At 39.7% G+C, this 16,098-nt stretch overlaps 1 protein-coding gene across 6 annotated transcripts in view; it reads right to left on the reverse strand.

Annotated features, from left to right (window-relative positions):
- SLC35B3 (solute carrier family 35 member B3) overlaps positions 1 to 11,152 on the reverse strand; it is a 30,964-nt gene extending 19,812 nt beyond the window's left edge. The window contains exons 1-4 of one of the 6 annotated variants that reach the window (XM_049883330.1): positions 10,948 to 11,081; positions 8,466 to 8,644; positions 3,943 to 4,234; positions 575 to 696 (exon numbers count right to left, since the gene is read on the reverse strand). In XM_049883330.1, coding sequence (XP_049739287.1) covers positions 575 to 696; positions 3,943 to 4,143 — 323 coding nt within the window. In that variant the 5' untranslated portion in view covers positions 4,144 to 4,234; positions 8,466 to 8,644; positions 10,948 to 11,081. Of the gene's footprint in view, positions 1 to 574; positions 697 to 3,942; positions 4,235 to 8,465; positions 8,645 to 10,169; positions 11,083 to 11,114 lie in introns of those variants that run through there. The other 5 variants (XM_049883336.1, XM_049883345.1, XM_049883311.1 and 2 more) reach the window with 5 other exon arrangements.
- Between the last annotated feature and the right edge of the window lie 4,946 nt (positions 11,153 to 16,098).

A 16,098-nucleotide genomic window follows, 5' to 3' on the forward strand; every position in this document is an offset into this window, starting at 1 on the left:
TAATAAGCGCTTCTGGTTTTGAAGAAAAGATATACTATTAAATGGGTTCCCCTAATATTTCAATCTTAGCTACTGGGCATCACAAACATGACGATGTTAGCTAGAATATATCCTATGAAATAAAACATATAACTAGACATTTTGAAAACAACTGTAAAAACAAGTACTGATATCTCATTTTGCTACTTTAATGTTAGTAGCATTGTTAATCTTTCAATAATTCCACATATTTTGGTGTAGTTTATAATAACAAGATACATACATTGAAATATTTTCATCTGTTTCAAGAAGATATACCTTACAAATTGAGCCTAAATTATGTTTTTTACACTTTGGCAACATTACACTTAAAGAGAGGCCTCACTTTTTTCAGGGCATAAATAAACAAAATACAATACTTAATATTTTTAAAGGTTACCCTGCTAATAAAAATTCCTGGGTATTAAGTATGTTTTGATAATGTGAAATGTAAATCATATGCATAATGGACTCTGTAAGCCAAAACACTAATTAAAAAAAAAAAAAACTGCTACTAGTGAATTTAATTATCAAAAAATAAATACAAACCACATACCTTCTCCTTTTGTCCTGAATAAGCTGAAGTTCTATTAGGCCAAATGTGGAGTAAAACCCAAACTGCACTAATGTAAGGTACCAGCCATAGGACTTGAAACCCTCCACTGAAAATATTAATTCCTGTCAAAAGATACATGAATACTGTTCAAGTTCAAGGGGAAGGCCAATTTCCCACAACAATAAATTCCTATAAACCCAGTTTAGAAGAGACACCAAACCCCTACCCAAACACAAAAACAAAGCACCCTGCTTCAGAGAGAGAAAGCACAGAAGGTAGAACCCTTCTCCAAAGACCTGACACTCGATGTTGCTGTTGTTGTTGAGTCGATTCTGACTCATGGCAACCCCATGTGTGCAGAGAAGAACTGTGCCATCATAGGGTTTTCAAGGCTGTGACCTTTGATACCCAGGCATAAAAAATCAGAAAAGCAGAAAAATAAAAGGGGCAGGGGTAACTATGAAACAACACTATTCTATACTTTTTTCAAAAGACCAAACTTCAAAGAGCTGTCCAAACCAATGAGAAATGTAGCTAGTTCAAGAACTCATTTACTATATAAAAAAACATATTTCATTAGGAGTCTATCATCTGAGGCCTGGTGTTCTATAGAAACAGCATGACGACATCAAATTGATAACTGAAGCTATTTTTCAAAATTCTATGCCACTGATTTATATGAACACATCACCTTGTAAAAGTAATGGTTAACTTGGTTAAACATTTTATGTATCATGAATTAACATTTACGTCAATAGTTAACGGTAAGTCATTCTTAGTCTTTAAAAGCTAGTCTAATGAAGTTATCTGACTAAATTGTAAATTTGTCCCTGGGTGGTGTGAACAGTTAATGTGCTCTGTTGCTAACTGAAAGGTTGGAGGTTCAAGTCCACCCAGAGGCTCCTTGGCAATCTACTTCCAATAAGTCATCCATTAAAACCCTATAGAGCACAGTGATACTCTGACACACATAGGGTAGCCATGAGTAGCAATCAATTTAATGGCAACTGGAACTGGAATTCAAACTTTTCACTAAACTTGTCTTACCTACACATATTACAACTGTAGTCTTTAAAAAAATTTTCAAAGATGGTATTTTTGGATAAATTTCTTTTCAAGGAAAAACATAGCCTCTATATAGACCATGAACTAGATTTTGTACATTTGAGGTGCTATATAATTCTCCAAATTGTTAAATTTTATGTTCAAGTAACTCTGCAAAGTATTTAGGATGAAAAATGCAATTCAGAGCTGGATGGGGCTGCCTTGTTTTTCTGGGCCTCTCCAGTTTTCTGCCTTTGACAGGGTGCAGTATTTTCTACCACTATTAGTGGAAAATATTTTAGTTTTCCTTTCCCGACAGGTTTTCACCTTAGACAAGTCTGACTTTCCCAGGTTTTACTGCAGTTCTAGCATTTTGGCATTCAGATAAACATCCCACTATACAGAACTTGTCTCATAGCGACTCACAGTGACCCCACAGGACAGAGCAGACTTGCCCCACAGGGTTTCCAAGGAGAGGGTGGTAGATTCAAACTGTTGACTTTTCATTAGCAGCTGCAGCTCACCATAGCTCTTAACCACTGTCGAAACTGACTCGACAGTGATGAGTGTTTTTTGGTATATAAAACTAATTTATTAAAAAAGCTATTTTCTTTTAACTATTTTCATATGTAATTTTATGTACTGGAATGTCAAGTTTTCACGTGAAAGTGGTAATGTTACACAAAAATAATTACCAATAACATACAATTTTAAAAGAAACTATGCATAAACCAATTAGGAATTAAAATCTCTTGTCATTAATCAAATAGAAAAAAAAAAAAAAACATTTTAGTGAAATTTGTAGGGTAAATTTCTAGCCCCAAGTTGGAATTGGCTCAATGGCAATGGGTTTGGTTTTGGTTTTTCTTTTAAATTATACTTTGGTCCCAAGCTGTTTTTTTTTTTTTTTTTTTTTTAAGGAAAATAAAATGTTTCTTGAGAAATTTCAACTTTTATTTGACAAATTATTTTTTGTTATTTATTGTGATATCTCAAATTTTATATCATCTTCTAGTGGGGAAATCAATTATTACAAAGATTTTTTAATTCCTGCTTTTATTGGCTTTACACTAATGCTTTGCATAATTCTTGCAAGCTAAGAAATAGTCACAATCCTACCTTCATTTTTATTTATATTTTATATTTAATCCCTGTAAATTAAAAAGTGCAATTTCTAAGATAACTCTAACTTATTAATACTAAAGAATACCTGAAATAGAATCTATGTTTTAATGAAATACACTACTTTCCTTTTCTTGAAGTACAAAGGTTCTCTTGCGTTAAGAAGTTTTATTAAAAGTAAAGTTGGTAAGGGCTGAAAATAATTATTAATGAACTGATCATTAATAAAATGAGCCCCATTCAATCATTCCAGTTTACCCTAGGGTGGGTCTTCACTCACGTAGCCCGTCTGCCAAAATCAGGGCTCAGCTGCTAGTCAAAGGCATAATGCCATGCAAATGCAAGACGAATTATTGCAATTTAAAAAATGTCTTGCACATGCAAAAATTAAAGTAAGGTCTGGCAAAGTTAGATTAGAAGAGAAAACCAACAGGAAAAATAACACAGTATGTGTGTTTAAAAAAAAAAAAAAAGAAGAATTTGTGAATATAACTGGATTAAAGACACACCCTTGGAAAAATATAAAATAGCCTGATTATTTTTGCAAAAATGAGCTTTTAATTACTGAGCTCCAAAAATCAACTGTGAACTGGAATTTGCCTTTTATGCTGTTATTCAACTTTAGTAGAAAATTATGTTATAAAATACTCCTAAAATACTTATCAATACTTAAATCACTTTTAAATTTCTTTTAAAAATACATGGTTTCAATATGACCCATGTTTTGTTAAATGTATTAAGATTCTTATTTTCATAATTCTAACTTTTCAAAATAAAGTCTCTGCTCCCTCCCTGCCCCCATGTACACTTAAAATAAAAATACTTAACTGAAATTTTGGTTCCTGTTTTCAGTAAACTAACTTTTAAGAAGCTTCTTCTACTCCTTGAAAAGCTGGTGGCATAGTGGTTAAGTACTACAGCTACTAACCAAGAGGTCGCCAGTGCGAATCTGCCAGGTGCTCCTTGGAAACTCTATGGGGCAGTTCTACTCTGTCCTGTACGGTCACCATGAGTCGGAATCGACACGATGGCAGTGGGTGGGTTTTTTTTTCTACTGTACTAAAAAAAGTCATTTATAAACTGAACCCTATAAAGTATCTTGGGCGGAGCTATCAATTAAGTGCTTAAAATCTGGCCCATGGTGACCTCAATTGTTATAATTACCGTATTACAAAAATGAGGGAGTTTTTTTTTTTTTTTACCTGTAAATATCCATAAATCAGGTAAAATACAAAAACCCCAGCAACACAAATGAAAAACTGAGTAAGTTTGTTAAATCTGCTGAGATTGATGCCAAGGACCACGATGTCATCTATTGACTTGATGTGTGGTGACATTGCTTGGGTTTTTGAAGGGACGGTGATAGAAATATATTTCCTGGAGTTGTTGAACTTGAGATCCATTGTTCTTATTTTGCTGCATCCAGCGCTTCCAAGGTTATCTTTGTGGATTTCCTGTTTTGTTCAGTCTTTCTTTTGCTTGCTGACTCACGTCCTAGAGAAGAAAATATGAAATTAAAGCAAAACATTCAGATCACAGAGTAAAAAACTATGCTCCAAATATCATTCCAAATCACAATTTAAAATTCCACAGATAAGTTTCATTCTCGCTGGGTATTAATATATTCAAGCTTTCACTCCAACAAAAACAATATGGCTACTCTCTAAACAATTTGTTTACCTGATAAACACTAATAAATCACTAAATTAAATATATACTGTATTAATTTCTACAGCAACAGACCAAAAGCTAACCTAGTATTTCAAAGTAATGTCTTTATGTTTATTATATGCAGTAATTATATAACTTTTAAAGCCCACAATAATTTGTGCATACTGTCCTCAACATTAAAGTCGATCTTTAATTGCTGTAACGAAAAGAACAATTGATGCTCTTTATATATTAATATGTTTTAGTAATTAGCATCTCAGATTAAAGAAAAAGCCTTCTTTGGGAAAAATCATTTTAATTTAAAAAAATCTTTGGGATTACAAAAAGCCAGAAAAAACCCTATCATTCTTTGTCAGTCTGTGAAAAAAAAAAATTATGATGGCACCATAGATGATTATCAATTTTTCTTTGGATTTATATAAACCTAAAAAAAGAAATCCACGTAAAGGCTGAAGAAAGACTGAAGAATTATGACAAAGAGAACACACCTCTGAAGAAAAAATTATTTTCCTAGGAAAGAATGATTCTCTGTCACAATTCCAGTGGGACCAAAATTTGGGCTCTAGCTAAGGGCTGAAGATAGACAAGGATGGTTTTGACTGTGAGGTCTTCTCTGGAAATCTTTTTAAAAGAAACTGTCATATGATGGTTTAAATGATAAGAATTAGAGTCAACCTCCTCATGATCGCTTCAAATTTGCTGACTGACAGAGATTAACTAGGCCCTCTTCAGTAATTCAAATTTGGGGTCAAGATTCTGAAGACAACTTTTAACAAACAATATTCAGGCATCTAAAAAAAAAGAAAAAAATACATATACACACACACAGTTTTACAGGGTACCTGTTTTTTCTAAACAAAAAATACGTAATTTCACTTTTTTCCCTTTGCCTATTTCTTCTTTCATACATTCTTCTTATTTATCACACACTGTTTTGATCATTCTCACCTCTGAGTATAGTCATCTCATAGAGTACTCTTGAAATTCAGTTTTGTTTATAACCTACACACAGGAAGTTACTGCTGTTGTTAGTTGCCACAGAGTAGAAGTGTGCTCCACAGGGTTTTCAAGGCTGTGACCTTTCAGAAGCAGATCGGTAGGCTTGTCTTCCAAGGCGCCTGAGTGGGTTCCAACCTCCAGCCTTTTGGCTAGCAGTCAAGCTCTTAACCATCTGTACCACCCAGGGACTCCCACGCATTAAATCATGCCCCTTAAACTCAGCAAAAACTAGAGAAACTCTCAGTGAGGTAGACTGACACACCAGATGTACGATGAACCCAAAGAGACCAACGATCACGAAGATGGCACAAACCACACAACACCTCACTCTGTCATACATAAGGTCGCCATGAACCAGAGCTGATTCGAAGACAACTGGCAACAACCACCACCACCATTTAATAAAACCTGTGTTTCAATTTAGAAAAAACCTTAGCAGCTATTATCCAGATGTGTAGGGATGGATATAGAATAAATCAAACCAAAAACCAAACCCACTGCCGTCAAGTCGATTCTGACTCATAATGACCCTATAGGACAGAGAACTGCCCGCGTAGTTTCCAAGGAGCGCCTGGTGGATCTGAACTGCCAACTTTTTGGTTAGCAGCTATAGCTCTTAACCACTAGACCACCAGGGTTTCTGGATATACAGTAGCATTCAAATAAATATGGCCCCACAAAGGTCTTTAACCTTCCTCTCCCTCCACTTCTTTCAGTCAAGCGCTACACCAGCCACAACAGCCTACTACTGCATTCCTCAAGTACACCAGGAGCTTCAAACACCCTTGCCTCTTGCTCATGGTGTTCTTTCAGCCTGATGTCTTCTTTTTCTACATCAGATTTTGAAGATCAGCTTTAATGTGTCCTCTTTTATGCCACCCTCCCTAATTCTACCACTTGGAGAACACAGAACTTGAAAGGCGTGTCTCAAATCTAGCATAAACTCTGCACCTAGTACTCATATGAACCAAATCAATGGGTCCTTCCTCTGAACGTCCTCAAGCCTCAGCCTCTAACCAGTCACCCTCTGCCTGGATATGATTTTTCAAAGGTACTGTGGCACTGGTGCAAACTTGGCAGGGAAAACTGTAAATCTTACAGAAAACAGAGGTTGGGAGAAGAATATAAATAATGATAATATCTTTACATATATAAACAAAAGTTCTAGAAAATATCTCTTTTCGACTTTTATTGGTACCAAAAAATTTCTCTAGCAGGTAACTCTTCTCTAAAACTACCTTTTCCAAATAAGGTAATGTTTGTGACTTAGCACAATGCCTGGCATATTGTGATGACTCAATAAACACATAGCTAATATTACGGCAAAGCAGTTTAGCATGGTGCTTTTCCCATGCTTTGGAATTCTGACAGATCTGTGCTCAAGACCTGGCTTTGCCACCTATTAGCTGAGGAGCCTTGGATAAATTGTTTAACGGCTTTGAGTTTGTGAATATAGATTTGGATTTCCAACCAGATTTCTGAGTCCCAGGTCTATACCTCCAGTCATGGGATCTCCTGGCACCTTATATTAAAAATGTCCAAAGCTGAACTCATTATTTTCCCATAATAACAAACCTACTCTTCTTCCTATACTCCAATTTCATTTAACAGTATCTACTTTTAAACTCAGACACAAAAGCTGAAAGTCTATCACCAAGCGCTCTCGGGCTCTTTCCTTTCCTTTACGTTCTATATTTTGCCGAGATTCCTGCTGATTCTCTGTCCAGTCTACGATGTTTCTAGCCCTACCATCAAGCAGCCATTTTCTCTTGCCTAGATTACTAGACTCAGCTGCCTATCACCTCTTCTCCCCTTTCTGACCCAGCTTTCACGTGGTTCAACAAGAATTCTGACCATGCTGTACCCCTGCTTAACACCCTGTAAGTTAAAAACTGGTTGATCCCCTAGACTCTTGTAGCATATTATACAACTAGTAGCTGTCAAGTCGATTCCGACCCATGGCGATCCCACGTGTGTCAGAGCAGAACCATGCTCAATAGGGTTTCCAATGGCTGAGTCTTCAGAAGTAGATTGCCAGGCCTTTCTTCTAAAGTGCCTGAGTGGACTGGAACCTCCAATCCTTTGGTTAGCAGCCAAACGCACTAACCAGCTGCACCACCTATGGACTCTACACACATTGTTTCTACTACCTAAATCATCATGGTATCACTTTTTTGTTTTCATGTGTGCTTCTCCTACAAACTTATGAATTCCTTAAAGGAAGAGATGATGTCATCTTCCCATTACGTTCTAGCACAGGACAAAAGTTCAAGAGGTTAAACATCATTTAATCAACATTATTTTGCTCTTTCCCAGCATTATGCCACTTCTCACACACCTGCTGGAAATGTTACGCCAGACAAGCAGACTTAAGGTCCTCCAGCACAATCACCTTTAGGACATCTCTGCCCCAATACTGACATCTCTACTGAAATTCCCCACAAGCCATCTGAAATAAACATGGAAATAAATTCTTTTTTTGCTTACTTGAGGCACCAGCAGGAGCCCTTGTGGTGCAGCAGTTAAAGCACACTTCTGCTAACCAAAAGATCGGCAGTTCAAACCTACCAGCCACTCCTTGGGACAAAGATGTGGCAGTCTGCTTCCATCAAGATTTCAGCCTCGGAAACTCTATAGGGCAGTTCTATTCTGTCCTATAGGGTCAGTATGAGTCAGCATCAACTTGGTGGTGATGGGTTATAGGTGGGGAGGCACCACAAAATCTGCCCTTAAGAGCTTTGCATTTAGAATTATTTTACTAATCAGAACATATGTTTTTCCTATCACTGGTCAGACCATGTGACTGATGACAGGAAGACACTGCAACCTCTGATACCCAATAACCGTGATCCATAATGTTTGCCATATCCCTTCCACTACAAACAGTAATCACTGATATTAACTATCATCTAAAAGAAACTGGACCGGAAGTGTTGTTATTGCAGGGGAAAAAAAAATCAAGCATATAGTTTTCAAATTCAGTGATCAACATTTTTCTCTTTTTGCTTTAAAAGTTCACCATAACCCTTAAAATATTACCAAAAACACTACTCACACCAAAATCTGTTGCCTTCGAGTAGATTCCGACTCATAATAACCCTACAGAACAGAACAGAACTGCCCCATAGGGTTTCCAAGGACCAGGTGGTGGATTCCAACTGCCAGCCTTTTTGGTTAGCAGCCAGCTCTTAACCTGGGCTCCAAACATGCAGATTATTTGCCTGATGCCTTTTCCTAAAGTCAACACAAAGATTTAACTTTGTTCCTCAAAGGTACAGGTAACTTCTAAAAGAAAATCAAAGGTAGCATTTCCAGCACATTGTGAGCACGTAAACATTATAAAGAACTCGTGATGATGCTGATTTACAATGACCTGCTGACGTAAAAATGATTTCAGTTAATTTCTTAATCTAGTCATTTCCAACCTTAAGGACAAAAGTCCCCCATTACCCAAAGGTACAATATGAAGAAAATATGTCATTACACTGTGAGTAAACTGAAAAACAAAATTAATTCTATATTTTGTCACACTCATTGTTAAAAACAGAAGAATCTTGCCATTATATTTTGGTTAACTGGACTTTGGTTATTAATTATGACCTTTGGGGAATGATTACAGCATAGAGAAAAGTGAGATTCTGCCTTGCTTCTCTGTACACACTTCATTACAAAAAGTTTGTGCTAATTTTTGAAGTTATGCCTTATTTAAAATGAAAACCCAAATTAGGATTTAACATATATCTTAAGAAATTATGTACAAATAACACTGTCTAAATTAAGAACCTACAATATGCAGATGACACAACCTTGCTTGGTGAAAGAGAAGAGGCTTTGAAGCACTTACTCATGAAGATCAAAGACTATACACTTCAGTATGGAGTACACCCCAACATAAAGAAAACAAAAATCCTCACAACTGGACCAATAAGCAATATCATGATAAAGGCGGAAAAGATTGAAGTTGTCAAGTATTTCATTTTACTTGGATCCACAATCAACGCCCACGGAAGCAGCAGTCAAGAAATCAAACGTCATATTACACGGGGCAAATCTGCTGCAAGAGACTTTAAAGTGTTAAAAAACAAAGATGTCACTTCGAGGATTAAGGTGGAACTGACCCAAGCCATGGTATTTTTAATTGCTTCATATGCATGCAAAAGTTGTACAATGAATAAAGAAGACCAAAGAAGAATTGGTGCCTTTGAATTATGGTGTTGGGGAAGAATATTGAATATACCATGGACTGCCAGAAAAATCTGTCTTGGAAGAAGTATAACCAGAACGCTCCTTAGAAGTGCGGAAGGCACAGTCTCAGAAGGAACCACTCCCTGAAGGACATCATGTTTGGTAAAGCAGACGGTCAGTGAAAAAGAGGAAGACTCTCACTGAGGTGGACTGACATAGTGGCTCCAACAATGGGCTCAAGCATAACAATGATTGTGAGGATGGCACAGGACTGGCAACCCTCCCTTGTTATACATAGGGTCCCTATGAGTTGGAACTGACTCAAAGGCACCTAACAACAACAAAGAAAAATTATTTTTAAGTATTCTTTCTTCCAAGTTCCACACTATCCCAATTCACTTACAAAGATGTTTAATTAGAAAACAATTCTAGATGTCTGAAATCCTACCCTAAAAGAACTTTTATTTGCACAACACCAAAAAAAAAAAAAAACTTTTAGCACATTACTCACTATGTCTTCTACTTTCAATATTCTTTTAAAAGAAAAATAAAAAGATGGGAGATGAAGATTCACCTGAAATGAACTGGAGGTATCTACAGAACCTCTAAGGAGTCCTGGTGGCGTAGTGCTTAAGAGCTGGGCTGCTAACCAAAAGGTCCAGGGAGACGGAGATGGCAGTCTGCTTCCCTAAAGATTACAGCTTTCGAAGCCCTATGGGGCCGTTCTACTCTGTCCTATAGAGTCGCTAGAGTCGGAATCGACTTGATGACAATGGGTTTGATTTTGGGTTTACAGAACTCTAACGGATATTTGTGACATAAATTTAAAAATAAGTCAAATGGACAGAGAAGCACAGCCCAGCTGAGTGCCCTTATTTAACACAAACCCGGAAGTAATTCTTAAGTGAAAATACAGTCTCGGGCACTTCAGGCGACTGACAGTTCTTCAGGGCCCGGGGCACTGCCTAAAAGATGCCGCCGGAGGTGGCGCTCATCCCTCCGAGTCCGAGGCTTGGGGGCCTGAGGGAGCGCTCGGCAGAGGAGAGACAGCCGGGCGAGGATGGGCAGATACTCCTCCGGGACACTCTACCGGCAGGTTTCCATATATAAAATGACACCGCCCGCGCCTTCCACGCCGACCACATCCGCTCCCCTCAGGCCTGTTCAGGCCGAGGAAGAAGGGCAGGTTCAAGGTTCTCTGGCGGAAGGCGGGCCTGGCTCCCAAACACCGGGAAGGGCCCCAAGTACACGCCCACCCCACAACCGGTGGGTCACCTGCAAGAGTGACCCCAGCCCGGGTGGCGCCTCAGCCAGACGGGGAGTCTCCCCCTCCCCAGGTCCGTCGCCATCACCTCCTCAGCTCCTACTCCTGCACCTGGCACCGCCGCTGCCGCCTCCTCCGTAGGTGCTCGCATCTCCGGCCCGAGCGCCACTTCCGCCTATGTGTCCCCGCGCGCAGGCGCAGGAGCGCAGCCCGCCCCCGCCCCCTCGTCGACCCCGGGGCTTTGCCCCACCGTACCTCTAACCCCGGAAACTTCAGGGCGCGGGGCGGGACGGGGGGGTGGTGGTGGGGGGGGCCCTTACTCTCGCGCATGCTCCCTCCACTCCCCGCGCGGGACGAGGTGAACTCGGGTGGGCCCCCCCACGCTTTTCCACTCGCTAAAGGCCTGGGCGCGGCGACCGCCGATCGGGTCGAGCGTTCTCATCCTGAGATCGGTGCTCCGTGGGTTCCTGGCCTCTTCAGTCCCCGCAGGTGCAACCGTGGGTACCTTCGGCTCCATGGACGCCCACGCCAGGGGCGACTTCACGTTGGTAACGCTGCCTGAAATTGAAAGGGGCAGAATGTTAGACCCGGATGCAGAAACCATGGGAGTCCCTGTCCCCCTACTTGATGTAAATGAGATGTGATAATCACAGTACCTGTCTCGCCCTTCTGGTGAAGGTGGACTGGGTTGCCTCTGGCGTTAGAATTCAGCCTGGTAGCTACAGCAAGCCTGGTCTTTGCAATGTCCCAAAAGCTGCCAACTTACTGATCAGAAGATAAACCCCAGATCTGGAGGACCCGCCATCAAAACTTTCCCGAACATTTACTCTGCATTTCGGAATACAGTTAAAATCACTGAGATGCAATGATGTAAAAACCAAGGTGGAATGGCTGATGAGTTATTTTTAGATAACACTTAAAATGGTGTGGAAGCAAAGTTCCTATAACAAAGCCAGAAAATTTTTGAAAGCGTGCTTTGGCTACCCGGAATCCAGTCAGTTATGTACAACTTTTAAAATTTAATAGGCATTTTATAGACAAGGCAGCATTTGTGTTTTGCATTGAAGCGAGAGGTTAAATTGGGGTGAGGCAGGTATCACCCAAGATAAGCAGTGGCGAGAAAAAAGTGCTAGGCATTTTCCTTTAATCCTTGGCCAGCTCCTTACCGGTAGTCATGGTAACCCCATGTGTTTCAGGGAACTGTGCCACATAGGGTTTTCATGGCTGTGACCTTTCAGAAGCAGATCATCAGGACCTTTCTACTGAGGCGCCCACGGGTGGATTCAAACTACCAACCTTTTGTTCGGTTAGTAGCTGACCGCTTAACTCCTTGTACCACCCAGGGACTCCTTAGCAACCCTGTTAGGCCCAAGTTACAAGCCTTAATACAGATGTTGAAACTAAGGCTCAGAGAATTTTAAGTAAATGTAAAGGGGAAAGAGCAAGACTTTCAAGGAGGCCGTGCTGTCGCCAGAATAATGCAGATTTAGTACTGCTGTTAACCACCTACATAACAGGTACTTACCAAGAGCACCTATTAGAAGGGCATATGCATAGTCCATAAATTGTAAGTATAAACTCCCTGCCCTCAAGGAGTTGTGAGATCCGTATGAAAAGGCACATGGCAGCATAAAGCAACTAATAATACAAGAGGAGCCATAAGGCATCATCAACTCATGACTGGGCAGTTGCCATGACATTCTAACAGGTCTTTCTACTTCCCCTTTTACTTCCCTACAGTCTACTTCCATTCAGCAGTTAAAGCGATCTTTAGAACTGTGACAGACTATGCCACTTCTCTGCTCAGAACTCTTTCATAGCTTACCATCTTACTCAGATGAAAGTGCAGAATCCTAAGACTGAACTTGGTCTGGATGGTTCATGTCCACAGCTACTCTTCAAAGCCCAACTTCTAACCCTCTCAAGTACACCAAGCGTGCTCCCAGTAAGAGCATATACTTACTGCTCCTTTTGCATGGGACACTTCCTCCCAGAGAGTCACAGGACTTGCTTTCTTACGTTTTTTGGGTCATTACACAAGCGTTGCCTGGTCAGATAGCTCTTCCCTGACTACCCTATCTAGCAGAGCCAACTCCACTAACAAACTTGCTGTCCGAACCCTGCTTTACATACCTTCACAGTGATTATGACCACTTCATGCATATCTCTTGTTTATATCTCCCTCACTGCTTTAGCCCCACAAGAATGTTTGTTCCATGAGAGCGGGAATTTTGTTTTTGTTTTTTTTTTCACTGCTGTATCGCCAGCGTGTAGAACAGAGTGCTTGGTATATAGCCGGCACTAAGTTAATACTTGGTGAATGATAAGTGCCAGGTAAGTGTTACAGTGGTATGGGAATTCAGGAGAGGTAAAATATTGGCTGCAGTGGTCTACGGAAGTTTCCTCTAGAAGGTAAAGCCTAAATGATGAGAAGGATTCAAAGGGAGGGGGGTGTAGGGGGGAGGTTGTAAAGAGGGATGAGGGTAAAAGTGTTCCCCAAGCAGAGGGAACCAAAATAAACAGTGGCATTAGACAAGGTAGTAACCAAATCTACTGTAATGTTAAATGCTGATCTCCAAAGGCTTAAGCTATCTGTGATTGGCTGCTAACTGAAAGTTTGGTGATTTGAAGGTGGAAGAAAATGTCTGGTAATCTGCTTCGCTAAAGATTACATCCAAGAAAACCCTGTGGAGCACTTCTTGGTAACATATGGGGTCACTCTGAGTTGGAATCAACTCAATGGCAGCTGATAACAAAAAATATAATTAAAATAGAGAAACTGCTAATAGGTGATCTGTGAAAATCCACCGTGCTTCCCCGGAATAGTTAATGGCAAACTTTCAACAATATCATTTCCCTGTTTTACAGCAAATCTTATCCTTCCTTGATTGTATCCTTCAGCTGCTGTCAATTCCAGACTGACTGACAAAATATATTTAGAGAATGGTTGGAGTTTGTTTTAAATAGTTAAAAAGAAAAAAAAAAAATACTGAGAATAACCTAGAATTAAATGTTTAAAGAAAGCATAAGTTACATACATCCCTTAAGACTTCTCGTGTACATGGAAAAAACAAAAAGTAGGCATAAAGAACCAGCTGTTGTAACTCTCCTTGCAATTTTCTCTGCAAGTCCAAAGGTATTTCTTACGTACAAAAAAATGAAAGTTTTACTTTTTAATACCAAGCCAATTTCAACTCTGACAGTGTTTCATTACAAAGTTATGTTTATTGAAATCTTTATCATAAGGCTTTAAACCACTATTTTCCATACACATTATTTTATTTACAGTTACTGCAATTATATGAAAGAGCTCTGGTGGTGCAGTGGTTAAGCACATGGCTGCTAACCAACAGGTTGGCAGTTCGAACTCACCAGATGCTACATTGGAGAAAGATGCAGCCATCTGCTTCAGTAAAGATTTACAGCTTTGGAAATCCTGTGGGGGCAGTTCCACTCTGTCCTATATAGGGTTGCTATGAGTCGGAATCCACTCAATGGCAGTGAGTTTGGAGTGAGTTTTCATAATGTGGGTGAGTACTAGTCAATAATTTTCATAAATCTGGCTGTAAGATTAGTGTGAAATTTACCTCTTTGAAAAACAAAGTATATTTATCATTAATATCACAGGCAAGCAAAATTTTGCTGAAGATCATTCAAAAACGACTGTAGCAGTATATCAACAGGGATCTGCCAGAAATTCAGGCCGGCATCAGAAGAGGACATGGAACCAGGGATATCATTGCTGATGTCAGATGGATCCTGGCTGAAAGCAGAGAGTACCGGAAGGATATTTACCTGTGTTTTATTGACTATGTAAAGGCATTTGACTGTGTGGATCATAACAAATTATGAATACCATTGTGAAGAATGAGAATTCCAGAACACTTAATTGTACTCATGAGGAACCTTTACATAAAGAGGCAGTTGTTCAGACAGAACAAGGGGATACTGATTGGTTTAAAGTCAGGAAAGGCATGCATGAGGGTTGTATTCTTTCACCATACCTACTCAATCTGTATGCTGAGCAAATAATACAAGAAGCTGGACTATATGAAGACGAATGGGGCACCAGGATTGGAGGAAGACTCATTAACAACTTGCAGATAACACAACCTTGCTTGCTGAAAGTGAAAAGGACTTGAAGCACTTACTAATGAAGATCAAAGACCACAGCCTTCAGTATGGATTGCACCTCAACATAAAGAAAACAAAAATCCTCACAACTGGACCAACGAGCAACATCAGGATAAACGGAGAAAAGATTGAAGTCAAGGATTTCATTTTGCTTGGATCCACAATCAACAACTATGTATGGAAGCAGCAGTCAAGAAATCAAAAGACGCATTGCATTGAGCAAAGGACCTCTTTAAAGAGTTGAAGAGCAAAGGTGTCACCTTGAAGACTAAGGTGCACCTGACCCAAGCCATGGTATTTTCAATCGCATCATATGCGTGTGAAAGCTGGACAATGAATAAGGAAGACCATAGAAGAATTGACACCTTTGAATTGTGGTGTTGGTGAAGAATATTGGATATGGCATAGACTGCCAAAGGAATGAACAAGTCTGTCTTAAAAGAAGTACAACCAGAATGCTCCTTAGAAGCAAGGATCACGAGACTGCTTCTTACATACTTTGAACATATTGTCAGGAGGGATCAGTCCCTGGAGAAGGACATCATCCTAGGCAGAGTACAGGGTCAGCGGAAAAGAGGAAGACCCTGAACAAGGTGGATTGACACAGTGGCTGCAACAGTGAGCTCAAGCATAACAATGGTTGTGGGATGTCAGGTCCAGGCAGCGTTTCATTCTGTTGTACATAGGGTCGCTATGAGTCGGAACCAACTGGATCGTACCTAACAACATATTTTTTGGAGGTGGACTGTAGGAATCCAGGGTAATTTTTACATTCGTTCAAATAAGCAGTACTTTTGCCCTAAGATTATAAATACTTTTTAAATGTAAAAGGTCAACCTTTTCACACGTCAGATGTGAAATGTATGAGAGACCATCTGGGGTAGCATTTTTATAGAGTGTTTAATAAATATTGACTCCTTACATGATTGCTCTCTTACCTCTGTGATAAAGATAATTATATGATTTCCAAGAAATTAATAATCCTGTTGTATCAGAAGCATCATCACTGATTTCTACCTTAATTGTGGGGACAGTTTTTGCAAATGTCCACTCACTTCTGGCTGCTTCTCTAGGGCTGTGCCAGCACCTTTGCTTCCTGCATCAA

This window comes from Elephas maximus, chromosome 1 (assembly GCF_024166365.1).
Source record: "Elephas maximus indicus isolate mEleMax1 chromosome 1, mEleMax1 primary haplotype, whole genome shotgun sequence".
In the NCBI taxonomy this organism is placed as follows: domain Eukaryota; kingdom Metazoa; phylum Chordata; class Mammalia; order Proboscidea; family Elephantidae; genus Elephas; species Elephas maximus.